The 27,831-nt window shown below is 39.1% G+C and overlaps 1 protein-coding gene and 1 long non-coding RNA gene across 2 annotated transcripts; one reads left to right on the top strand and one right to left on the bottom strand.

Moving 5' to 3' along the window:
* Positions 1-198: 198 nt before the first annotated feature.
* On the top strand, positions 199-13,005 carry LOC139675214 (uncharacterized). The gene is made up of 3 exons (XR_011698456.1): positions 199-1,021; positions 4,583-4,652; positions 8,303-13,005. It is a non-coding gene; the product is annotated as an uncharacterized lncRNA (long non-coding RNA).
* CYBRD1 (cytochrome b reductase 1) lies at positions 5,001-20,023 on the bottom strand. The gene is made up of 4 exons (XM_071562553.1): positions 19,373-20,023; positions 11,388-11,596; positions 8,673-8,827; positions 5,001-8,469 (listed from the first exon to the last, which is right to left on the bottom strand). Exons 1-4 carry the CDS (start codon positions 19,557-19,559, stop codon positions 8,169-8,171), a joined length of 852 nt encoding a protein of 283 aa, XP_071418654.1. The 5' UTR covers positions 19,560-20,023; the 3' UTR covers positions 5,001-8,168.
* Positions 20,024-27,831: the final 7,808 nt, after the last annotated feature.

Here is a 27,831-nt window from a genome sequence, read left to right as displayed (position 1 = left end):
GCGCGCCGCCGAGCCGGCCTCGGCCCCGGGGTTCCCCCGGCGGGAGCGTGGCGTGTCCGCGCGTTGCATGATGGGAGTTGTAGTCTTCTATGGCGGGGCGCTCCATGGCCGGGACGTGCGGGGAGCGCGCGCGCATGCGCGCTGTGCTGAGGTGCGCCGGGGCGGGGCCGCCTCCCGGGAGTGGGCGGGACCCACGCGTGGATTGCGCTGCCGCCGCCGGGCGGGCCCGGGGCCGGCGGGGAACACCCAGCGCAGCCCTCTCATCTCAGCCCACCCCCATCAGCGAGCACCCACGTGAGCCCACCCGCATCAGCCCCCACCGTGTCTGCGCCCGAGCGTGGAACGAGTCGTGTTGATGCGGACACTGGTTGAAGTGCACGGTTTTCATTGCAGGCCAGGTGCAGGGCCGGCAGCCGCAATCCCTCCAGTGCCGCGGGGATAACGGGTGTAAGAGCTGCGAGGGGCACAAGGCCCGCGCAGGGCGGGGGTCGGGCGGTGTCGCTGCCCCGTCCCGGGGACACGGCGCTGTCCGGCCCCGCCGCCTGCACCAGGGGCCCCACTCGCCTGCGGGGACAGCGGCAAACTGGTACCAAGTGCCTTTGCTGTGGTGTACAGGACAGCACTCTGGACTCCGAATCCCAAGGACCTGAGTTCGAGTCTCACTACGGACCGTCCCCTGGCAGTTCAATGCCTCCCTGCCACCCCATCGCATCTGATCTCGGATGTTCAGCAGGGTCAGCCCTAGTTAGTACCGGGCGCTGTGACTGTCCCGAGGACTTCACTGTCACTGTCCAAGCTTGCTCGGCAGATGGACCTTAGGACTGAAACGGTGGGGCCAGTTCTGTGCACGCTGTGCCTCACCTAAAACATCCACTATGCAGGCTGGAAGGGCACAGACACGTGGGGGGAGCCCTGCCCAAATCTGCGTTCGTGAAGTCTGGCCATACATACATATATACATTGTCACTTGCATCCAGTGGAAACCTGTATCAAAATCTGTTGCCTGTCTTTGGTAACTTTGGTAAGTGCTACTGACTGCTATGCCAGTGATGCCTCAGGGGTTTTTGATGTTTTCATTTTTATAGATTTTAGAAGTACTTGTAACTGTAGTAAAAGGCAAATTTAGTGTGTTAATATTTCTAGCAGCTTAAGTTCAATGTTTACCTATTGTAACCTCTACCACATATCAATAGCTCAAATTCTTTTAGTTATTTAGACATCCTTTCAAGGACTTAAGAAAAGTGTAGTTTAATTATCTGGACTCTTATGTGACTTTGAAAGTTTACAATCAAATTCTGCTACTCCGCAAAAAAAAAAAACAATTTGAAAAAATTCAATTCTTCAATTACATTTTGCTTGAAGAAAGAAACATAATATTTAAATTTAATTTTATTATAATATTAAATATATGTTTATAGTTGGAGACTTGCATTTATTTTGAAGTAAATACAATATGTTCAGATAGTCTTCCAAAAAAAATCTACATGAATAATTTGGCAGTTTTTGTTGTGCATGACATACACAAAGCATCATCTAACCTGTTAAATCTTTTTTTATAGTGCTTTGACAAAAAATAAACAGCACCATTTTTGTTAGTATTGTGTATGCCAGTAATGCTAGCCAGGGCTAACACATTTACAGATCTGTTTGTAGGACCAAAATGTATTTATAGCTTGTTTCAAAGTCAGTCGAAGTATGTGATATTTAAGCAATATTGTCATTAATCAGGCAAATTATTTTTAAGTTCACTGCAGTTATAGAGAATTATGTCTTTTCATGCTATTCAGTACCCCAAAGATGGCTGCAATTCAGGAGTGAGACAAAAATCCATTAAAGTGGCTGACTTAAATTCACTGTATATGTCCACAGTTACAGATCAGCTGTTATGATTTATTTATTACAGCCATTTAGAGTCTAAAAGAAAAAAAAATATAGATCCATGAGATTTTATAATTTTCCAGTTTTCATTTTTACGTTTACTGGTAAGTGTAGCATTTTGTAGCATTTCTTTCTCTGAGAGAAAAACACCTGTGGTTAGTACATAGAACAATTCATCTTAAAAGGACCGTTTTTGCAGCTCTTGTCCTTGCTCGGAAATTGTGGGGGCAAATGACTTAAGTCATGTCTTTTTCACCTTGGTATCAGAGGAGGAAAATGGTGTTTTGCCACCAGTAGTCCTTGCCACTCGTTACTAGGTTACAGACGTATCTTTATTTTTGCTTAGTCTTGGTTGCTTAATGCATCAAATCAACCATATTTATAGCAATATTTCTTGCTGCTACAGCTATGTGATATTTGAGAGGAAGCCTTTTGAATCGAAGGCACCATATATAGTTTGAATGTTATTAAATTCATATCTGCATGGCATAGATCATAACTTTGTTGCTAACAGGGAAATCAGTGACAGAATTGTATCTGTTTGGTTTCTCAGCTTTTCATCCTGCCCCATTTCAGAAGCTGACAGTTACCCTTGTGGTGCAGGTATAAAGTGAGGGTGACAAATACTGTCTGGAGTTTTATGGGAGATAATTCAAAATCAGTCACAAATACTCAAGTGATGGTTAAAAATTGCCCTTTGTGAAGTTAAAAGATTGCCTCCATAGGGTGGGAATTTCTATGGGCCATTGTTTGAACTCGTGAAATGTACTAGAGCAAATTTCATATTTGTTTCCACTGAGAAGACAAATTACTTTTCATAGAGAAGGATCAAAAGGATCAGAGCGGATATGGTATGTTAATAATAGGAGGTGGGATGGTGAGAGTAGAACTGATGGGACACTTACGGTTCAAGGAATTCATCACTTTTCATTATGCTGGAAAAGATGTAAATGATGTCACCCTCACCTCCTAGTGCAAAGTTATCAGACAGATATCACTAAGTGATATCTCTGCCATTAAAATGACTGGAATGTTATTTCCTTCTATTTATTTCTTTTGGATATCTTGCACTGTCTTACTGCCAATGAAACCAAATTCCACATATAATAGTGTATGAAACAAAGATTTGTTTGTAGTTTCAATGCCAAATTATTGCCATTTCGTCTCAAAGCTAATTGAAATCCAAGATGTTGGTATCAAAGCTGCAGTAAGACACTGACAAATACCTTTCTGCCCCACTGGAAATGTAATCTTTCTATTAAACACTCTGTCTTGGAAAACTCCATCTGCAATAGGAATAGGCATTTTGCATTTGAATCAAGAAGGTCACTACTTTGGATCAAATGATTCAGTGTACACTCCACTTGCCTTTAGGTGAAATTGATCCTTTACGGCCTTGAACATGACTGTGAATCTTCTAGACTTAATTATCCTATTGTTTCATCTGTATGCATTTGGAATGCTTACACTACCACCCCTTTTTGATCCTTGCATATATCAGAGAGACATTTCTCTGAAAAGCCAGTTATGCTCTATATGGGAAAACTTCTGAAATATTCACTTTTTTAAATAAAAGAGAATAAGATCACAGTGTTTTGTTTATTGATAGAATTGAATATTTCATTACATTTTCCTCACTTGCAGCCATAAAGCAGTAGTTCTGTGTATAGTTACTGAAACTTGAGTAGATTTCTAAACACCTAGAGACTAAACTAGGTATTCAATGTTTTGGTTGTTTTACACATAAATAATGCCACTGACTTCAGTAAAGAGAAACAGTTGCAGTGTATTCACTCTAAGTGCTAAAACTTTCATTATTCTTGGAAATGTAACTTGTTTTGGGGGGATTTTTTTGTAATATAAGGTAGATTGTACTGAGTGAATGCACAAAATCATTTTTTCTTTTGTTTTGACATGAATATATGCTCTTAGTGTTTTCACTTCACATCACATGTGTAGATTGTTTGTATAAAAAATGGAAAGAACCTCTAGCTATGGAAGGGGTAATATGAAAGGCATAAATAGCAGCCAGTCTCTGCAGGTATGAACCTGTTCTTATTTAAATAAATGGAAATTTCACTGCCAACTGCAGCAAATGCAGGATCAAGTCATCAGCTCTTTCTCAAAATCAATTAGTTGCATTCTTAATAGGCTTTCATGCCTTTGAAAATCTATCTCTAAATTACTGATGGAAACCAATCAATTAGATCTTGGAGTTCATTTTATTAAAATAAGTTCCACAATATTGTGTAAAATGAAAGGAAATGCTTAAATTTACTGGCTTTTTATTTATCCAAAAACGTTAAGCTACATGTTGGTTTGTCAAATCACCAGGTTTTATTTGCTGAAACATGTAGAACTCAACAGAATGCTGATGTGACTCTGTGTATTTTGAATTGTTTCTGCACTGGGAAGAATAGTGCTGGTACTAGGAAGCTGAGTGATGAGAAATTACTCTGTCAGGCCTTGGACTGAAATACATTTTAAATAGACTTTTTATACTGTACTGTAGCAATTGAAAATTCTGATTCAGTGTCTGCTAAGAAAATATTGGTAATACTTTTAGAATTTTCTTAACCAACTAAAGTTTAGTAACAGTGGATAACCAAAAATAGAATTATTAAGGGAGATTAAGCAATATTTAATGCAAAAAACTGTGGCTTGTTCTGATTTGTTTCTATTTTGAACCTTCCATTGTTTACAGGAGATGCAGTGGTGGCTGAAGAGTGCATGTCACAAGCTGCCAGGTGGTACAGCAGAAGGTTTACATAAAGGTAATTTTTCCATTTCTCCCATCTTCATTTGCCATCTTTCAGGGGCAAAACCCATTTCCTTAAACTGCATTATTTATATTTATATGAGTTTGTGTGTATATGTGACTATGAGGGCACAAAATGTCATGTTATTTATTATGCCATAATATATATTATATTATGTTATATGATTGTGTGCTCTATTTACCCAGAGAACAGCATATTCTTTTGAAATCTTAATTAGTTATATAGTTTTTATAGATTTAAAATGACAACAATAACATCTATTTTTATGTAATTAAGCTATATTTTAAGATATTAGACAATCTATTCATTCTTCTAATATAAACTAAAATTATGTAATGGAAGTAATGTATTAATACATGCATGTAGTATGTATGGTAACTTATGCATAGTTCATATAATAAAGATATTGAATTATTAATAGTTTTATTTGATAAATTTAGATAATAAGTCAAGTCAAAAGATGCCCTAAATCCTGTATAAGTTCAACAAAACTAGAAAAAAAACCTTAAGAAGGAATTTGAAAAGAAAAAATTGAAAGTGGTATTTGAGGTGTTATTATATCTTTCTTATAACTGGGAGGATAAAAGTAAGGAACTGTTGCATTTTGTAAATATTTAATAAAACCAATTGTGTCTATATATTTGAAGGCCTGATCCTCAAAAACTGAGTGCATTCTCTTCCTACCAAAAATGGTAAAAATGTAACTGCATAATTGCTTTGAAAAGTTATTTTAAACTAATGAAAAGAAAGTCATAGAAGAAAAGTACCATGTAAGTGTAATAATACCAGCTAATATAGGAGCACATTTTGGCAAAACCAAATAAGCATTGCAAAGCCAGCTATAGCCAGTATGGAATACAGAAATGTATCCAAGTGAGTAAGCATCAAATGAAGGATTATTCCTACTTGTGGAGAATCTGTTCCAGCAAGAAATTGAACCATGGACTAGTGCATCTGAAATTTGTAAGACTCTCTAGAGAGCTAAGAGGGAATTTGCAGATTCTGTCATCACTATGCCAAAGATTTCTGCACTGTACTGTAGTGCACAAAAGTAAATCTTCCTAAGATTTCTCTTTTTAAAGGACTTCTTTCAGAATACTAATCAAACCTAGATGTTCTCAGGTTTTTAAACTACAGCTAGATTCTCTTTGCTGTTGCTTTGTAGGTGAAAGCAGGCAAGAAGTTCTGATTTTCTAAAGGTTTTAAAATAAGAGCAAAAATATTGAGATGTTACGAAATGGCTTGAAAGGTAAATAGAAGGTTCTAAAATGTTACCAAATGTGCAGGCTAACCCCAGAAAAAGAGAAATTATAAGCATTTAAAGCAAAATATTTTATTCCATATTTCACTTGAATTGGAAAGAAACTGTTCAAAGCAAATAACAGAATGACAACCAGATGTGCAAAACTATGTGTCAGGAGACTGGGGAAACGTGAAGGATGAAACTTCTGAGACTGCAGAATAAAGATATTAGGTATAAATTAGAACTGATTTTGTACTGAAGGATCTGCCAGAATGATGATGCTGGAATGCACTGGTGCAGGAACATCCTATGTATGTTGCACATGTCTCAAACATCTCCTCGAACATCATGCTAGACCACTCCAGAGCAAAGAAGTTATCCATGGCTGAGTTGAAGAGAGAAAGGATTTTTATATACCTTTGTTAATATGATACAGAAAATAAAAAGGACTGCTGAATAAGATGATGACAAACTGGATACTCTCTAGATTTTTGAGTGTATGAGCTAAATTGAGCGCCAAGGATGATTATGACCTCAACAGTTAATTCTGATGTTCAACAGTTCTAAAAATGCTATCCTAACACATCTCAAGTAGACACACGTAAATGGACACTTAGAAAGTCAATAGTCTCCTTAAAAACTGTGATGAAAAGCACAACTGTCTTTTACTTGGACACCTATTTTGTTCAGAAAAAGATCCTGTTATGAGATTCTGTCTCTGATCTCAAGAGAGAATGCAATCTGTAGAATCGATACTATGAAAGACTTTACAATTTTACTGGATTTTTTTAACTTGTGTTTTGTTTCTCCTGCCACACATTCAGATGGTAGGCTTACTACAGTGTGTTATAATTCTGATATCATCAGGAAACCTGCAATATCTTTTTTTTTTTAATTTAGAAACATCTTGTCTCAGTTCTCTCTTAAACACTGTTTGCTGATTTGTTTGGCAAGCCTTCCTAACTTGATTTTGATGTGATCCTGGGTACAGCTGCAGAAAGAGAGTGGATTAGGGTCTAACATACACAAAACTCTTCTGAAGAATCAAAAGATTTTATCAGACTATCCCAGCAACCAAACTTGTGCAGAGAAGTCCAGTTAAGATATGGTTAAGTACTTTTTGCCCACCTTTAATGAAAAGCACTGTTGTAAAGCTGACAACAGCTAAGAAACATAAACATATATTTAAGTGAATGAAAATTAATTAGATGAGCTCTCTGACATCAAATTCAATGTGTTTTTATTACATATCCAGAAAGGATTTAACTGGAAGCACAACATCAAGGGAGAAGCAGCCATGCATGGTTATCCCAGTCCTGGCCAAGTCCTCAGGGTGTCACATCCCTGATGGTGGGCTTGGAGAGAGATCTTCCCTTGAAGATCCTGCAGGGCAATGGCCCAGCTCAGGATGGCACCCACTCAGCACACACCGCAGCCTCATCAGCAAGGCAAGTCCAAGCCTTGCTTTGCACCAGGCTGCTGGGGAGCCCCAAGCTGCCTACGAACACTGCTGCCTTGTGGAGCAGTCCTGACAGAGGGTGGGGCTGCTGGCCACGCTCACAGGCCGGCGTCCAGGCACTCTTGGCAGCAGGCTGTGGGGCTGGGGCCCACTGCTGAGGGGCTGCAGGGCCAAAGCCTGCCTGTGCCAGGCTGTGGGGTTGGGTGGAAACATAACTTTTTATGCAGCTATCAAGCAAACTTTTATTTTATTCTTTTTAATTAAAAATTTTACATGAAATATTTGTATGGAGCATCCCTGCAAAGTTTGAATGACCTCAAATTCCATAGGTCTTGGCATCTGTGAGAGAAATCAGAGCTGTAAAAGTGAAGATTACCAGAAAGTTTATGTGTTAGCCATTAAATTCTTCTGTCTGGTATACTTTTTGACTTAGTCATAACCCACAAGATCAGTCAGAGCAATATTTATTCTCAATCTTGTTAATTTTTCATGGATGTAAGAGATATAGGCATTAAATAAAGAAGTGATATAGGAAACATTTTCCAAGTGTATGATTTTCCCATTATATGATGTCATTTGTGCTCTCATTTTTAAAATGAGGACTAAGCATGAACCAATACAACATAATACATTTGGGGCATATTGCAATTTAAACTCATATGCAGAGAACTTGAGCATCTTTGAGCAAGCCATACTTAAAACAACCCCCCATCCTATTTATTTATCAACCTAACTATGAGCGTGACCTGCCCTGGTGGGAGGGAAGGAATTTGGCAGTGTAATAGTACTTTTCTTCTTTGTATTTTCTTTACATAGTTGATCTTTGGCCTGCATCATCAAATTTGAGATTTTGTTTTCTGGCTGCTTCAGTATTGATCCTCAAATCAGATTTATCTGCATTACTGCTGTGTGTCATTGTGGATTCTACTTCTGTGCCTTCAGGAGTCTCTCCGATGGGCCGCAGAACTTCAGTGTGCTCTTCTCGTGGGCGCTTCCAGTGGGGCCTGCTTGCCATCCACAAAATAAGTGAACCAAATACGACAAGCAGAAGACCTAGACAGTTGACCAAAGTTGCTTCTGGTGGGGATGCACTGTATGCAGGATTTTTCCTTTGAAAGGGGAAAAAGAAAGAAAAGGTCAGCAAATATTGTTTTAAAGACAATCCTGGTCTAAACCCAGCAGTATTCTGCTAGGTAGTCTTTTTGAAACAAAACCCGCCCAATATCCCAGTACTAGATTCTTATTATTCTGTGCAAATGGAAGTATGGTTTCTAATGAATAACCTTACAAAACAAGTGGAAAAAATACTTACAATGAAAATATAAGCTTTTCTGTGATTCCCATGAGAGCAGTTGCAATCACTGTTGCAAAGATGGTAAGACCCGAATAAACATGTATTGGCATGAGAACTGCTCGGAGATAAACTGGAGCAAAAGGGAGCAGGAAGACAGCAAATCCCAAGAAAAGCTAAACACAAACCAGATTCATAGTTAAGGCAATATAGACAACAAATTGCACTTCTCAAGCAGAATAAAAAGAATCATAAAAATTCCGTTGTCAGATGTCTTCAGGTAAAAATTTGAAAAGAAGTTGTGTTGGTATTTTTGAATGTGTTTCCCTTCAAAACCAAAGCAAAATTCTGGATTAGTATTTGGGAAGCAGACATTAAATATTTTTAAAATAATCCTACCTAATACCAGTGTCCAAGCTTAATGGTAATGCTAAAACTGCAACCAAACTAAGTAGTGAAAACACAAGTTTTCAGTGTCACTAATACAGTAATATAGTAAAGGTGTGAGTAGCTACTTTTTAAAGTCTCTTTAAGTCCTATTCTCTGCTCCTGTTACACATCAATGAAGATCAGAAGGCAGTCTAGCCTTCTGACTTGAGTGGGTTAAATAATTTTACCTTGTTAGAGTTCTCATTAAAATAAAGTACGTATTTTCAGAAGGGCAGTGATCTCTCCATGTATAGATGAGATGGCATTTACAGAGTGAAGATGTGTATGGGTGGTGTCAGGTTATTCAAAGGACATTAGTCCTCCCAGTAGCCCTAATTTTGTGACGGAAAATAACTCATGTCACATGGTTGCAGTCACAGGCTTGCCCAGACATATGGCAAGGGTTGCATCTCCTCTCTAGTTTGTTTTACCATTACTGACTCCTGCTGCTAAATTAGAAATAATGCATGAATTTGTATTTCCTCTTGCTTTAACTTCCAGTCTTATCCTTGTTTTGTCTTTCCATGATGGATTAAAGAGCCTGATCCTTTCTCCCTGGAGAGCTTTTTAATACATCATAATCAAATAATCTCTTAACCTTCCTTAGATCTGCTAAACAGTGAGAGGTTTTTAAATCTTGCACTGGAAGATAAGTTTCTCCAGCTTTCAAATTACTTTCCCAGATTTTTTTGCCTGGTCATTCTTTATATATATATATGAAAAAAAGATTCCATAATATTTCATATTAGTTTTGCTAATGCCTTATTTTTCTTGTCACAGCTTTGGGACACTCATTTTGAGCTTCATTTCCTTTTTGAATACTTATTTCCAGAGACATTGTTTTCTGAGACACAGTTTCCATTTTAAATTTCTGCCCTATTAAATTTATGTCTGTGTGCTATACTGTATTAACAGACATTTGGCATAAATACGGTAATTTACACTGTTGTTCCTAGAGGCAGAGTTTTATGTGAGCATAAGACTGACCTGCCATTTCTGGCCAATGCCAGATGTCTTCTCTATTAACAGAGATACTACTTTATGACTATTTTGCATAGTGCTCAGTCACTTAACAAACCTCAGTCTCTGACTGGACACTTACATCCCAGTTTAGAGGAAGTAACACCACTGATGAGATGAGCAACATGTTAAATGCCATTGATCATGTTTACAGTAGCAAAATGGAAAGTAGAATGAAGACCTTATTCACAGTTCTTTATTTAACCATTAGAAAAGATGCTGATACTCAGTACAGTGGTGGCACAGATTTCCCTGAGATAGCTGCATTATTAGGACAAGAAATATCTTAGCACTGTTCCTTCTTATTCATTCATATTCATTCTTATTAACTTGTTCAACGATAGGGAATATACCCAACAATGCTGCAATACGCCTTCTATTTTTCTAAGTGTTAAAAACACTCTTACAGCACTATATCCTGTACCTCTACAGTGAAGAAGTCCAGAACTCAAATCCCTCAGCTAAGAATTTTCTGTACTTGATCACGCATAATGAAGTATTTTTTAATTTTAGTATTTTAGCAAAAAAAATATTTGAAGGAACAAAATAAATTTCCATAGTGTAATAACACAGTTTAGGGAGTTAAGACTGTATATGCAGAAACATCACATCACATCATGTGTACTGTAAATGTCAGGGCATGCCTGCTCCTCTTCTACGCCAAATGCAAATCATACTAAGTTAGCTCATTGTACATTATGGTTACACTAATTCTCTGCCAACGGGAGCAGCTAAAAGCTTGCCCATGAACATCTATCAAAGTTTTGCTGATTCAGGAAAACTGGTTAACCAGTAGTAGCTCATTCAGATATCAAATCCTTTAAATCTTTACTGCTCCCTGCAGCACTTGTTCTGCTGATTAACAAAAGTCTTGAGGCCAAGAAGTGACTACTTAAAATTATGACATGTGAAAAAAAAAAAAAAGCAGTTACTTAATTTGAGACATCCTTAATAAAAGTTCTAACTGTATTTAAATATGCTTCCAGCAAACCAAATAACTTGCTTTAACTTCAGGAGTTAATAGAGCTTAGAAACACACTACTGAGTAACTGTATAGTAAATAAATGGTTACTATCCCAGCAAATGAACAAAATATGCTTTAAAATGCATTTTTCTTCACAATAAAGGACCCAGTATTTGCACACTTACATGTTAATTTTCCAAATCATAAAGTGTAAAATGGCTATCTCAGTAGTTACAATGTACTAGTGAGGGCCGTTTGTGCCTAAATTACTAAAAACATCCTTCAAATTTACAACCTGTTTATCAATACAGTTAGACTCTGACCTGGAGAGAATAAAATGTAACAGCAGCCAGGCCAATCCAGCTGTGCAGACTGTACATGTTAGGAATGTTCTTGGCATTGTGGAATTCAAACACGGCTACCATAGAAACAATTGCAAGAATCAGAGCTATGGTATTTAATCCAGCGTGTATGAACTTCATTAGGAGTTTGCTGCACTTCCAGGTCCAGGGCAATCTGTAAACAATAATAGCTGTAGAAAGAACAGAAACAAGATTTTATGCCTTATAACTTCTCTCAGATGTTAATAATTATGCATAATTCACATAGTTCCATTTTAAATTTCAGCAAAATCCAATCTTTAATCCTCTAAAAAAGTCTATTTAAAGGCTTTTTCTCATGCACATAGCATAGCATATTCCAAATTCAAAACTGGAGGCTTAAATGTAACTTTTAAAGAGACTTTTTCCTAATTAAAAAAACCAAACTTAAGCATGTTTCAATAAAAACCAAACCAGTAAACAACTTGGTGTCATCCTATCCTCAGTCATTAAATTGATCTCACAGGGATTCTGCATAAGACTGATTTTCTGCTACTAGTCAGATTGGAGGAATAGAGCCTGATTCTTACATTGAGAAGGCTACACTTGTTGAGAAAGTGTCAGATTATTTTCCAGTATGTCCTCTCTTTGCCAGCTTTGGATAATACTGTTCTCTAATTGCATAGATATTTATATGACTGTCTGTTGCATTGATATTAAATGGGAAATGCTCTTCAGCATAAGGGAATCAAAATCTGTTAACAGACAAACACATTTGGCAAATACAACTCTTCCACCACTGTTGCATGAATGTGGGGGGGAGGCCTATACTTGCATTAGTAAGTAGCAGACAGTGTTTTGTACAGTCTGAACAAAACAGTATCCTGTGATCTAAAACCAGATGGTCCATAAGAATAACTTAGCCTAGAGCTGCTTGCCAAGTTTTTTTCAAGATCCCCACTGCCCCTTCCCTGCCACAACTGTCCCCTGCCTCTCATGTGACCCAGGTGCTTTCCACAGGGGACACAAACAGGCCAGAGCAGATCACTGAAGTCCCAGGCAGGTCTGATTACAAACCAGGTAGTAATTCTGGATATGTGACAGCACTTAAGTATATTCAGGTAAGACAGGACAAGTATTTATCAGGACAACTGATCACCTGACCAATAACAGCTAATGTCCACATCCATAACGTGGCTGAGCAAAAAGACCAAGCTCCATTCAGTGATTCATCACATCCTCATTTAAGATTTCTGTTTATAGAAGTACATTGAAATCTATATATAGAATTAGCTATAGTAAAGCAAAAGAATAATAATGTATTCAGGTTTTTAAAAACTTCATGTTCCAAACATTAAGGAATAGAAAACTATTACCTGATAAATGAATGATTAGGAGTTTTCTGAAGTGATTCTTATATGCCTTACTCACTAGTTCTCCCTATCCCTAGCTTTTTAGACAAAAAGCATAATTACGGAGAATAAATGGAGTATTCTTTCTGTATGTTCTGATGAATAACAATAATAATAAATGACAAATTAATTTCAAAGTTCTGCTTACACTTTTTTTCTAACTTGGATGCATGACAGTAAATACAGCACTGCACTAAATAATTCACAAAGGAAACTCTGTTTATGAGTCAAATTTCCAGCCTATGATCAGATTTTAAATCAATGTATGCTTTTACACACTGTGTGAAAATACAATCCTGGAATGAAAGTGCCCCTTACAATATTTAAATATATACAGCACTTAGACAGTTCTTAGCTTTCTACTTTAAAAAGCAACAGTAGTAAATCCTACAAAATCAGGAAGACAGAAGCCTTGTTTTTAAGAAGTTTTTACTGTCTTGCATAAGGATGACTCAGCACGCCAACTTATGATCATTTCCAACAATTTCCCAAATTTATAGGATAGTGTTAGAATCTTAGAATCCTAGAACCATTAAGGTTGGCAAAGACCTCTCAGATCACTGAGTTCCACCATTAACCTATCACTGCCAGGTTCACACTAAACCATATCCCTGATCAGCAAATTTAGATGTTTTTTGAAAATTCCAGGGACAGTGATTTCACCACTTCACTGGGCAGCCTGCTCCAATACCTGACCACCCTTACAGTGAAGAAATTCTTCCAAGTATCCAATCTAAATGGCACTGGTGCAACTGGCTGCTTTCTCTTGTTCCATTGCTTGTTACCTGGGAGGTAAGATCGAACCCCACTCACTACAACCTCCTTTCAGGTAGTTGTACAGAATGATCAGGTCCTCCCTGAGCCTCCTTTTCTCCAGACTAAACAACGCCAGCTCCCTCAGCTGCTGCTTGTCAGACTTGTGCTCCAGACCCTTCACCAGCCCTGTTGCCCTTCTCTGGACCTGCTCCAGCACCTCAATGTCTGTCTTCTACTGAGGAGCCCAGAAATGGACACAGTACTCGAGGTGCAGCCTTTCCAGTGCTGAGTACAGGGAGACAATCACTGCCCAGGTCCTGCTGGCCACATTATTCCTGATACAGGCCAGGATTCTGTTGGCCTTCTTGGCCACCTGGATGCACTGCTGGCTCACATTCATCTATCTGCCAATAATAGCCTGCATTAGAATATCATTAATCAACTTAGTACTAATGATTTCGAATTTTGTAAAGCAGGTGTGTCTAAAGGCCCCAAACAAGCCTCAACATCCCATGAGGGTATTCCCAGTAAATCTATCTTACTGTAAGGCCCACAGTATAGTCCATCATTTATTCAAAGTGCAGCACAGTACTGGACTCTGTATGTCTTAAAGAAAACTTGATGAGGATAGGTCCTGGTCTTAGTTCTCCATCTTTGATCTCACAGGGTCAAGTGTGGGTTAAAATTTTTGTATAATATTCTTGTCATCTAGTTGATTTAACTTCAAAAGTCACTATCAAACTCTCTAGTCCCTTGTCCATGTAGTCTCAGATCTCCATCTGGGCCTTGAATTTTCAGGGCTGTTTCCCATAAACAGTAGAATAGAAAACCAAGGAATACAGACTAATGGTCTGGACACTTGTTGATACCATGCATTAGCGTGTTATATGCCACAGCCCAGAACATATGAATGACAGTACAATTTGTTTTAATCCTCTGTGAGGGCCATGTGTGAAGTTACATATTGCAACTTCAGCAGACCTGACTGTTTATCACTGAGAAAAGACACAGTCCTATTTCCCCATCACCTCTTCTGTGTGCTTTTCCCTGCTGCCTTTCTCAGAACTAGTGCTTTCCTGACCTGCAGTAGGAAACAAGATGATCTGGAGAACAAAGGGGAGAGAAGGAAGATTTGTCTTTCAATGGTACAAGCTCTTAAAAACCGACTCAGATGTGATATGTAATTTCATCTCAAAACAGCCTGGGTTAAAAGCACATACCTGGTTACAGAATTTTTAGTGGGGACATGGTAAAGCAGCCTTGTGAACAACTTTCTCTAGGTACAGCAACTCTGGTATTGTTAAGAGATTTGACAGTCTAGGCATCCTAGACTGAACTTTTTCACTCCTATTTTGAGCTATGACTTTAAAACACATCACACAGGGCAGAGTGATCTTGCAAGATCTTTACATGGCATGGGACACCAGTTCTTTGACAAACATACAAGGCAGAATTCTAGAATTAGCTTTTTAGTATTTCTGGCATGTGCTTCATGTGCTGTAGTAAAGTGTCACAGTTTACTCATGAGATGCCTTCTGCCTTAGAAGGTACACAGAAGGGCTCTGTGAGTGCATTGGGGCTGCACTGCACAGCACCTCACAGCTGTCAGAAAGAAATAGTCCTCTTCACTCCTCCTGTTTCCTCTTCTGCTCCTTTTTGGCTGATCCTGTTGCTTACCTTTGTAAAGTTCTGAATGCCCACTTTAGCACCAGAATGAAAAAAATGCATATTTATTATTTCAATGGGACTTAAACTAAGCTCATCAAGAGAGTGGCATCTTCACGAGTTTCCTCTGATGAGACCCTTCCAGGTCACCAGTCCTTTTCCCTTCCAGTTCTAGAGAATTCTGCAGCCCATTGGATGTTAGGAACTCCAGCATTTAACTATCTTTCTTTTGAGCAAATGTTTTGTTATGTTTGAAGCAAAAGTAATCACGTGTGTCAGATAATCCAGAGCAAGCATTATCCTTATCTGTGATTTCAACATGAAAGACCATGCTTGTTTTAAAATAGATTTACACTCCTCCTTGCTCTTGCACATTGTTCACTATGTCCCTTCTCCCATCTGTGGCAGTTCCGAGACCATTCAGGCAATTCAGCTTTTTATTTGAGTAAAAAGTGTACTTGGTGTGTGTGTGTGTGTTAATTTTCTGCTAGTTGAGTTAATTCAGTTTACGTGTCTGGCAAGGGCCAGCTGTCTGATAATGGCCACAGCTGGCACAAGCAAACAGGTATGAAGATGAAGTCTGAGTCAAGGAGAGAGCTGAAAAGGAGAAGTAGAGGAAAACGGAGAAATATTTCAGCCATAGCAAGCTGTTAGGCTGTCTCACTCTCCTAGATGATTTCATCCATACAGGTGAAGTCTAATTGACTCTATAAAACCACATGAAGATGTGGCAGACCTGGATTTATCCTTCTCTTTTCTGTGTAAGCATTTCTGTTGTATTCCTTTATTAATATACTGCTGATGTTAGGCTACACCCTCGTGTTTTAAGACTGTTTAAAATACAAATTATACGATATTCGTAAATCATATATGATTAGGAATATTAATGTTCCAAGAACCTTGCAAGATTTACAGTGTCAACCTACAACTTTATTGTATAGAGCTTACATGTGACTCATAAGCACTAGAAAACTGATCTGAGGATGGGAGACAAAGACTACCCCACCCTTCTCATTCTGACTCACTCTTTATTCAATCTTCCACAACCCCAAAAGCCACCATGTTGCTCCTCAGTCTGCAACAGAGATTGCCACATCACTGTAGAAAAAAAGATATTCTTTTATAAGGGTATTAATGGGAAATTCTCAAAAATCAGTTATACCACAGTATATCTTGATGGGTTTCTTAATTAGTCCTATGAGAGGACTGATCATTTGTAGGTCAACCATGAATTATCATGTAAATATTCCTTTGGAGCATGCCCTGAGTCTACAGTCACTGTCCAACAACTGCACATGTAAATGCCTTTATTTATTTAACCCATTCAATCACATTACCCTTCCTTCAAGATCCTCTTAAAACTCACTTTTTCCTTGTGTTTTTTATTAATATTTTCCAAAATGTTGCTGTACTAATATGCACACAGAGTTTTATTGCCTGTGTTTTCCCCACTTTTAGTCTAGGAAAGTCTTGTAGACAATTACTGTGCACTGACAGTGTTTTGTCAGGTATCATTTACCCATAGGTGCTGAACCACAAATAGTAAGTCTTAATATTAACATGCCTACAGCTTTTCCATTTGATTTACAAGATACATACAACACTTTTATTAGGGCACATCTACTTCCCAGTATGCATATTATATTATAGTCATCCCTTCTACCTCCTACAGACCAACAATACAACATTTCTATCCTTTGTATAGACAAACAAACCCAGGAAGCAATTGGTTTTGTTATTATTTTAAATCCTTCACAAAGATTTAACCAAGACTTTTTTAGATACTTCTACTTTTAACTACTTAAATACTTTTCTTGTATGTGTCCAAAGAGGTATCTGATTTCCCAGCCTCGTCCAAATTACTCTGAATTCAGTAGCAGAGTTTTGTCAGTCAAATTTGAATCAGATTCACGGTGGTATCTCATCTGTTGATATTTCATCTGATTTACTACAATACTCCTTCAGTCTCCAAAGTTGCTTTTCTTGTTATATCACAGGACTTCCTCCCCAAATCATGATCCATTATAAGTGAATTCCTTGTATATGTGGGGGGGTTTAGGTGTGATAAACTTCCTCTTACTTTACATATATCCTTACCTAGAGAAGGTTTGAGGTAACACCCTTTCCCTGTGACACAGGGAAAAAACTGAGTTTCAGATGAAAAAATTAGAAAATACGTAGGAAAAAGCTGCAGAAAACTTCCCTCTATTTTCTCCAAAAATTCTGTGCTTATATAAAAAGCCAGTAGCTTGAGCACAGTCAGTAGTACAGATGTTAGTGAAGTCAACAGGTGATTTTCATTGCTTATTTATAGCCTGAAATTACATTTCCTATTGAGCAATATTATGTAGAACAACTTCAAAATACTGTTTATTGCTCAATAGTAGTTTGTAACTTGAAGCCACAAAACTGAGAACACCCCCACTCCCATTAAAAAAAAAAATCACAGTGTATGTTTAAATTACAACATTCCCTTCATGGCCAGAACTAGACACGCTTTGGCATCTTCCAGCCTCTTGCCTGGCCAGGCTCCTGTCGGAGAGCAAACAAGCACACATGTGATGCAAACAACATGTTTCACTGAAATGAATGCCCAGATGTGCTGGACAAGTTTTCTGGCTGGATGAACGCAATATATTATTCAGCAATGAAGCAAATGTAAATAAGGTTATTAAAAATTAAATTCTAAGTTTATCTAGACAAAATTCAAGTTTGTCTTCTGTTACAAAGAAAAAATTACTCCTGCTTACATTTTGTATGTCTCCAGTGTTTTTTTATTCCTTAAAAACAGTAAAATCTTTCCATCCTCTCCCTCTAAAACTGACTGGTAACACTGTGGGAGTGTTTCCACTGTTCTCTGCAGTATATTTGCACTTCTTTTGGCCATTACTAATGTTTCACTTAGTTCTCCTAATACTGAAATTAGCAAGAATTGTGTTCCTGAGTTTAGAAAAAAATTACTGTTGGAAGCTGTTCTGTCAAATTTTCCCATTACTTTGTAATGCCATTAGCATAAATTTACACTCACAAATTTCAGAATTTTAAAGGTACAGTGCAATGATCTTATTTTTTGCAATATTTAGCTCTAGTTAGAATATATTCACAGCCTTGATAAGCACTTACATGGTGCTCTGTCATTATCTGCATTTCAAACTTTACTGTAAGCATTGTATTTTGGTTCCCTGAATGGACAGTTTATCAACTACAGTGTGTCTAATTTAGTTGTTTTATTGGAATTAATCAATTATGCCAACAGCAAAAACACAGTTCCAACTCCAGTGTTCCTGACGGCCTCAAGGAACAACTCTTGCACTTAAGACCCAACATACTAATTGTGTGGGATGGAAACATGGATACTGTTCATTTTCTACATGTAATGGGAAACAGTTAAATGTCAGTCCATGGCTGAACTCTATGAAATAAAAGTTCATACACTCTATAAAAAACAAACCAAACCAAAAAGCAACATGGTATCATAATAATTCTATGTTATTTAGGCAACAGAATTAATTCAACATATGTATTTTACAAAATAACTTATGCTAAGTCTGGGCTGAAGAACTGCATTTTAATGGTGCTGATGGTGCTACATTTTCTCTGGCACAAACCCCGTTCCTGGATCAAGCTTCTGTGGTATTGAACCCTCCTTTCTCCTCCTGGGACATGGGAGGGAGCCAAAAGGGAAACTTTCCTAGGGCAGCATTTCTGGCATTTAGATTCTCAACCCGCATAAATCCAGGCTGCCTACGAAAACACACCTCCCAAGTATTACTAAAAGTACGCGGCAATTCCAGGCCAGGGTAAACAAGTGCTTGAAGAAAAAAAAACCCAAACTCATACGTAGCAGTTTTAACTTATTACAAGGGGCTCTTTGTCCCTTCTCGGGGACCACTGGCTTTCCTGAACCGTTCGGTCCCTACACCACGGACCGACCGCTGCGCTCCCGCTGTCACCCGCTCCGCTTCAGGGCCCCGGCCCCGACAGCCCCGACAACCCCGGCTGCCCCCGACAGCCCCCGACAGCCCCGGCTCGCCCCGACAGCCCCGCCTCGTCCCGACAGCCCCGGCTGCCCCTGACAGCCCCGGCTCGCCCCGACAGCCCCGGCTACCCCGCAGCTCCTCGCCGACCCGCCCGGACCCGGAGCCGCCGACGCACCGATGCCCTGGATGAAGACGAAGCCGGTGATGATGAGGACGGGGTGCCAGTTGAACTCCGCCGGGCCGCCGTCCCAGCTCAGCCCCTCGCGGTAGTGGAAGACCCAGACGAGGGAGAGGATGACGGACACGAAGCCGACCAGCAGCGCCGAGGCCAGCAGCGCCAAGAATCGCCCGTAGTCCCCCATCTTCCGCGCCCCGCGCGCAGCAGCGAGCGCCGAGGAGGGGCGGGCCGGCGGCCGGGCGGGGTGGGGGTCGGGCCCGGCGTGGACGGGACGGGCCGGGCCGGGCCGGACGCCGAGCCGCAGGGGCGGGAGCAGGGCGGCACTCCGCGCCCCTCCGCCTGCCCGCCGTCCCGCGGCCAAGCTGCTGCCTTCTTCTTTTTCTTTCGTCTTTTTTTTTTTTTTTAAGCAGTGTTCACAAGCTCCGAGTGCTCCCTCGCATTCAGAACTCCGCCTTAGGAAAGGATTTTCTGTGTCAACCTGTCCCTTTCCAGGGTGGCGGCCCCACTGCGCTCCCCCCGACAGATGGTGGCGGGCTTTGGCCAGGAGGCTGTAGCGGAGGTTGGGGAATTTACAGACCTGCCATAAAGATAAGGCACCAGAGCCATACGCACTTACAGATAAAGCAGGAGCGCTGCTGTGACGGAGAGGCAGACGTAGCACACAGAAAAAGCAGAGTAGGAGGAGCGCACTTGGCGATACTGGTGCACTTGACTGTACTTGGAGCACGGTTTGCCCCTTCCACTGGATTCATCGAGTGCTGCAAACGTAGAACAGATACTGACCAGTTTCATACATGGAGTCTGGCCTAAGTATGCAGGAGGAAGTGGACATTGTTGAATAGCATATATATATCTCAAATATTCACTAGCTAAGAAAGGGAGCACATGAAACTTAAGACAATTCCAACAGGTATGGAAGGGCCCACTGCAAGGAAGTTAGAGAGGGAAACAGGTGGAAATAAACAGAATTGCAAAAGAGGCAACAGGCAACAACTGCCAAAAATATAACATGATAGATTAGGCCAGTTTTGTCAAATTATGTATGCAGTCACTTTTTGCTGTGCTTAAGAACATTGAGCTGGCTCTGCATCCTGTCACATGTAGTAGTGATACCAAAAAGTGGCAGAAAGAAACTTCTTAACACCAATTTGTAGGTATGAAAAAGCAGGCATTCCTCTTCATTCAGCACACTGGACGTTTGGAGGATCACTCCTCTAATTGAACCTGCCAAGGACAGACAGACAGGGTGTTTTATTGCACGTGCTGCTTACATGTTCATTATATAGCCTTGCTTAATACATATTCATTAGTTTGCTTTACACAGTCACACTCCTATTGGAAGTCCTTTTTTGTTCCTTCTGGGTTGTCTTCATCATCTTGACCTCTGTTCTTCAGCAGGCGCAGCGTCATTGTGTTTCACCTCCAAAAACTGTAATGTTGTTCTTTATCTTGTCTGGGTACACAGAGCTTGGCTTACATCCTGTTTGTTTGAGTTACAGCCCTTGTCTAATTCTCTAGGACTTCTCTAAGATTAAATTTTTCCTTATTTGAGCAGCCAGAGTGCAGTGAACACTGTTTCTATTTCTCCTAACAGTAGGAGCCTATGTCAAAACATATATTCAGCACTACTTTTCTGGTATTTGATTAGCTTACTTTTAAAATATATATAGTATTGAAATGCATGTAACTTAGAAATTCATTAACTGAGTGAAAAAATTACTATTTACTCTGACTAGTCTTTGGGCTGTCTAAAAAAATTAAAGGAAACAGTTTTATGGAATTTAAAATAGTTTCAATAGAATATTGCCAATTCAAACACCATACTTACTGAAGTGTTGGAACCATCTACATAGAGACATTAAGACCAGGTCATATTGAAAGGGATGCAAATATATTTCTTCATTATTCTCTTTCACCTCCTACAAATAGATGCTGGACTCTGACATTTTAAAGAAAAGCTTCACTTGAGCATCACTTGTATAAAGATGTTTAGCTTTAATTTGCATGGCTTCGGTGTGACCTACCCTCAGGTTGCTCATTCTGGTCACAATGGGGACTAGAACTGATAACACTGATATTGTGAAGTTTCACAAGTCACAGCACCTAGAAGAAGGGAAGATCCAAGCCCTGAATCTTCCAGTGAATACACTCATAGAATCAGAGAATCTGTTGGGTTGGAAGAGACCTCTGAGATCATCAAGTCCAACCTTAATCCAACCCCACTTTGATTGCTAGATCATGGCACTAAGTGCCACTCACACCTGAACTTCCAAGGATGCCAGATTGTCATTAGTTTGGGAGGCACACAGGTCATCTCATTATTATGGTCATAAAAATTTTACTAAGTTTTCTATGGATTATTAAATTAAGTGAATCTTTTTATTGTTTACATGCAAACCAGGATGTAATAAACCTATAAATCTGCCTACCCATGCACAAAAAAAATCACATGGGTCAAACAGACTAGTGTTTATATATGATCAGTTTTGGGGTATTTTTCTCTACTTATCTGAAATCCTTTACTCATTGTCTTTTAAACAATCAAATAATCTTTGTTATTTTTTAAGAATTAGTATTTACTTAAAGAGCATTGTAAAACTTTCAGATTGATGTTGAAATGTTACAGATTGCAAAGCATCACTTTTATGGTACTTGCCAGTTCCATGCAAGGAATCACAAAAATATTACATAAAATTTCAAAAAAAAGGATTCAGAGGCCCCAAAATGTGTCCATTCTTTACAGTTATATGGGATGGTCTAATAAAATTACTGTTGTTTCTGTAAAGCCTAGAAACTGTCATAAGTATTATAGTATACTTTCTGTGAACCTAAATCTCCCAATTGCAAAATGCTTCCAGTTCCCACTGATTTCAACAAGCTTCCATTACATCCAGTACCCCAACAGTCCCAAACAGGATCCTTCTACTCAAGTGGATTTTACTTATGCCTAACACTATCCCTCAGAAAACCTTAATGAATTCCCACAGCTCAAACCAGTTTACCCTGTTAAGCAGCAAGAACCAAGAGCAAATACAAAATTTTATTGAACTGAAAAATGAGGCCCAGTTTAGCCAATTGACCATGAATAAATTCTTTTACAAAACATGTAAGCGAAAGCTTATAGATTGTTACATACTGCTACATAAACCAAACCAGAACAAATGGCAAAATAAATTGTTAGACCGCGTGAAATATTCTTTATGGAACACCTGTAATGCAGAGGAGTTTTCAGGCAGCACAATTAGCAGCTGCTGCTTGTGTTTCTCCTTGTTTCCTATTCTTCCATTTCTTCTTGTCCACCTGATGCAAATGTCAGGTTGGTCTAGAATCAGAAGCAATCCTTAGCACAGCTACAGTGTGCATATTAGGTTATGTCCCAGTAGAACTTCTAAGAGGGAGCACACACTTGACAGAGTTGGTAATGTACTGGGAAAAAATCATTGGTTTTAGGAGATGGAGGCTCTGGGAAAGAAGAGAATTCTGGAAAAGAGTAGAGGCTCTGAGAAGGAATAGGTTCTACTGCTGTAGAGCCTGTCCACAGGAATGGTTAACAGCCCTCAGCAGGCAGCTGCACCAGGCTGAGCTCCCACTCCCCATGTAAATGTGCAATGCACTTAGACATTTCTTCACTGTTGGTGTGGCTGCATCGTCAGAGAGAGGGGAACTGTGACTTCAGACCCGGAATAACCTACAAAGCAGACAGACAAAATAAGACCTACAAAGCAAAGATTCACAGATTATTTTGAAGAGGAAACAATGGATTCCTGCCTGTATTGTGCCTGCAGTACTTGGGAACTTCTGTCGTTATTGCTCTTACCATTCATATATTTTGAGAGCAGCAGCCTAGACATAAATGTACACAAATGCTTGTCTAAGCAACACACCATATCACCACAGATCATTATTTTGTGCTTCTGATGCAACTTTTTTAGTACAGGAAGTATTTCTAGATTCCAGTGACCGCTAACTGACTTGTGAGAGCTGTACAGTGAGGTTACAGTCTCTTTTACCAGCTACAGTTTTATCTCTAGTTTTCCATGCTGGACAAGCCACTGAAGATCTAGGTCTTAGAACAGGTTGCAGTATTCCTTAGAGCATTTGGATGAGTTTTTCAGAAGCCTGATGGCTGTTCGTCTTGTAAACAAACAAAAGTGCTGAGATAGTCCAGTCAGGTTTGTTCTGACAGCTAATTTAACTGACTTGTGGAAGCTTTAGAAATACCCCTGGAGAAGTTATCTTACCAGGATAATACTGGCAAAGGAGTTTAAATAATTAGTGTTTGAATAGAAGATGCTTTTTTTTGTACCGAGTTTCACGCCTAAGCCACAGAACCATGTGGCCTTTGTTATTGAGGGCATCACTGATTTGTCTTTGAAAAAATTGTAACTATGGGACACAACTCTTCCTAAAAATAATTTTCACTTCTTTTCCACCCTGGAGAGAGCTTTGGCTGAGATAAAATAAAGCCCATAGTGCAGCTTTTCTCTAAAATTGTGTACTGGTTACAGGCCAGTCATTGTTAGCTGTGTCATGAAACTCTTTGTTGCTCTTCAATCCATAAACATTCAGGAGTTTCATGGATCTGCAATGCCCCAGAGCATGGAAACGCTGTGACCATGCTGCAAGTTGCATGTTAGAGGCAGGCAACACACATTTTACATACCCAAAATTGAGAGACTCACTGCAGATATAATCAGGAGAACTGCCAGTGTATGAGTCTAAATATGGAGCATTCAAGTAAACACAGTAACAGAATAGTTTTCCTTTCTGTCTACTGGCAAGCAGCTCTTACTGGGGACTGTCTGGAGAGCCAGCAGTCCTGTCATGTGGAACACATTGCTTCTCCTGCAGCATCTCAGTTGAGCCAGAGCTCTTTACCCACTCTGTGAATTTTAGTTTATCCTTCCCTGCTTTCTTTTTCTCTTTCTGAGAACAATGTGCACTTACTCTTCCCTAAAAATATAATATTCCCAAGATCCCAATTTTCTTCTTCACACAGCCAGCAATAGACATTTGTAATCCCAGTTTACTAAATGAGTTATTAAACTGTACCAAGCAATTCTCAACACTTGCATAGTTGTAACTCTTCAATCTGCTAGGATACCTGGTTTCTTTTATTAAAAAAAAAAAAGAAACCCAATGTATTTTTGCAGTTCATGTTAATCTTTTATTAGCCAAAGCAATCACTTTCACTACTTTAAATTTATTCAATCCATAAACATTAGAATGCATTGACATGAAATTCTTTTGGAGCTCCTGAAGCTTATTTTGGTCATCATTTTGTAACTTCAGTAAAGCGGAAATAAACACTAAAGTTACAACTGCATAAATGCCAAGTCTGGCAACCAGAGAGCTTCAAGTGATCCTCTGAAAATTTAAGATTGTGAAATAGCTGAAAAAAAAAAGTTCCCTTAAATATCTCTAGCATTGATTTAAAGACTGGAATACTTGTTTCTTTCTTTTAGTACTCAAACCTGTTCAGTCCGTGTGTCAGATACACCTGCAATTCACGTTGATTAATGCAATTATTATTGGTGAGGCATTACTACATACATACCAGGTCAATTCACACACTTTCCATAAAAAAAAAAAGCTCTTTAGGGGTTTTGTACTCAGGGCTGTAGCAATACTTGGCAGTTAGGAAAGAACTCAGTTGCTGTTCCATATATTCTTTCGTGGTTCAGCCTTAGAAAACCACATTTTTACTACTTCCTCCCCTTTTTTGTTCTTATTATTCAGGTTTTGTTCATTCTGACAACAGCAGAAAGCTTGTATAGAACAACTCTACGTGAAATCAAACATGAATTCACAAGTCCATGACCTTTTTACTCACTAGACCAACCTTTTGCCATTTGCAGGCAGAGTGCCCAGAGACCTTGCTTTGAGCAGCTCTCAGCAGCTCCTCACAACTGCTCTTTGAGAAAACACTCAGCCAATGTGCCACCCTATGCACATGTACTTTCTAACAAGTATTCCTATTAACCTTTATCATAACTGGGAAGCAAATGAATTTTTTATTAGCTGTTCCATTGTGTGGGATAGTGGTTACAGTTCCATAAGGAAAAAAAAATTGCTGGTGAGTTTTTGGCAGTCTTTAGTTATTCTTAAGTAATATAAATGGTATTTTTCTGAACAACAATATAAACCAAAATGAGAATCAAATGAGCAAGAAACCATGCTGTTAAAGTAATTAGACATATCCAGAAACAAACAAACAAACAAACAAACAAACAAAGAATAAAGAAAAATTTTCCACACTGAAAATGCAGAAAGTTTGGATGAAATTACCTAATTGGTAATGCTGGCAACAGTGAGTAAGATGCCTTCAACTCTATGTTTGAAATACGCATTTGAGAGTCCTTACTAACCCTTCACATATATATTTACATGTCTCTCTGTATGTGTATATAATCTCTTTTTCCTTGAGCATCTAGTGCTAGTGAAAATAATGGAAGCATGAAATTTTCAGCTTTGATCTTTTAAAGTATGCATTTGAGACTGCATTTGAAATAATTGAGGCTCTATCTGCAGACTTTGGAAGCCATGGCATGAGTGCCAAGCACCCCCTGAAATACACAGAAGTACAGAAACTTATAATTTCATGCCAAGGGTTCCTTAGTCCAACTTATATAAAACAAAAAACTATCAGTAAATGGGTTTCCTGATCATACAGCTACTGCCTATGAGAAGAAAATTTTTGTCTTCTCTATTTTATTCATCTTAATTTCTGAATTTAAAAATGGGACATAAACTACATTTGGAAAAGTTACTTCTGTTTTTTTCCAAGTCTTTTTTCCTCTCTTTTCTTGTACTAATGTCACACTTTGGTGCTTGCAGATAATTATGCTGGGCATGTGCACAAGAATACTTTTTCCTCTGTAATGCAAACCACATGGGTTTCCACATCCTCAGAACTTCTTCACTTTACAGTTACTCTTTAGCATACTGAATTATTCAGATGGTGTAAGAGATTTCCAAGTACCTAATTTACATTATGAAAAGAGAAACGTAAGTGCTCTAAATTTATCATAAATGGACATCAAACTCTAGGTCTACAAGTCAGATCTAACGCATTAATTCAAATTAAAATATCAATTTGACACTGCACAATAGTACACTCCTGCCAGTAGCAGTGACCAAAAAATACTTACATACAAACACTTCTGGCAAAGTAAAGTTTTTTTTCTGGTGGATGAGTTTAAAAATTTAACTTGAAGTAAAAGCAATTGACTCAGGAGGGCTGCCACCAAGCATGCAAGTATTTGTATTTGGTTTAGATACAGTTATTTATATGTGTAAAAACTACTGGTTTGTGGTCAGGATTTTCCTCCCATTTAAACAGAAGTTAATTTTTAGAATTTTCTGGGTCTCTGCATAGGTACGGAAGGCAACTGACAGCTTGATTCTGCTTCTTGTGTGTGTTCCAGCCCATTAGTAAGTAGGGTGTGAAGGCAGAAGTGTTCGGGGATAATCATTGGGGATTCGCTATTCTCAAATAGCTTTCAAGGTGTTTTAAAGTAAATAGAAAACTCTCCTGTTTCTGAATGAAAATGTCTGTGTGTGACCTTCCTGGATGGAACACCTGCCACTGTCTGTAGTGCAGCAACACAGTGCACATTTTACATGAGACACCATAATCTTCGTCAGAGTCTGGGCTGCCTATTGGTCATTACAAATTGCTGCATTTAGAAAGAAAACGGATACTAATGTTACATGTATAGATTTAGCAGAATATCACTTCAAAATGACTTGAAAATAAGCCACTGGGAAGTATAGTGAACTCCTGAAAGCTAGAGCTGATTCCTCATGAGCAGTACTTGCAATGTTTAACAAACAATGAAGTTTAAATGTCTTTCTCTGGGAGGAACTGCTCCAATAACCAAAACAGAAATAAGCATAAAATATATCTTGTCTGCTTAAGAGTTGGGTTTTCTGCCTTACAGATTCCTATTCATTTTTATGTTCATATATTACTTATGTAGTTACTTATAAAATAGCAGGTACTGGACAGGTGTTCTTTCCTGGACACAAAGTGAAAACTTACGGAAGGTAGGGTGGAAGTTTGGTGTTGCTGCTGCCTTTTATTTCTATTGCTGTTTCATTATCTTCCTAAATGTCCTTTTTGTGTTGTTTTTCCTTTCCACTATTGTAGTTCATTTATTCTTCTGCAATACACTTTTCCTAAGGCAGTCCCGTGGTGTAAAGGAGAGCACTCTGGACTCTGAATCCCAAGGTTGTGAGTTCGAGTCTCACTACGGACCATCCCCTGGCAGTTCAATGGCTCCCTGCCATCCCATCTCGTCAGATCTCAGATGCTCAGCAGGGTCAGCCCCAGTCAGTACCAGGGGCTGTGACAGTCCCAAGGACTTCAATGTCACCGTCCAAGCTCGCTCAGCTGTGGCAGATGGACCTGAGGAGTTAAAGAGTGGGGCCAGTTCTGCACAGGCTGTGCCTCA

This window comes from Pithys albifrons, chromosome 8 (genome assembly GCF_047495875.1).
Source record: "Pithys albifrons albifrons isolate INPA30051 chromosome 8, PitAlb_v1, whole genome shotgun sequence".
NCBI classification, from domain to species: Eukaryota; Metazoa; Chordata; class Aves; order Passeriformes; family Thamnophilidae; genus Pithys; species Pithys albifrons.
The sequence above is the reverse complement of the archived record's forward strand: the minus strand, read 5'-3'. Positions and strand labels throughout refer to the sequence as shown.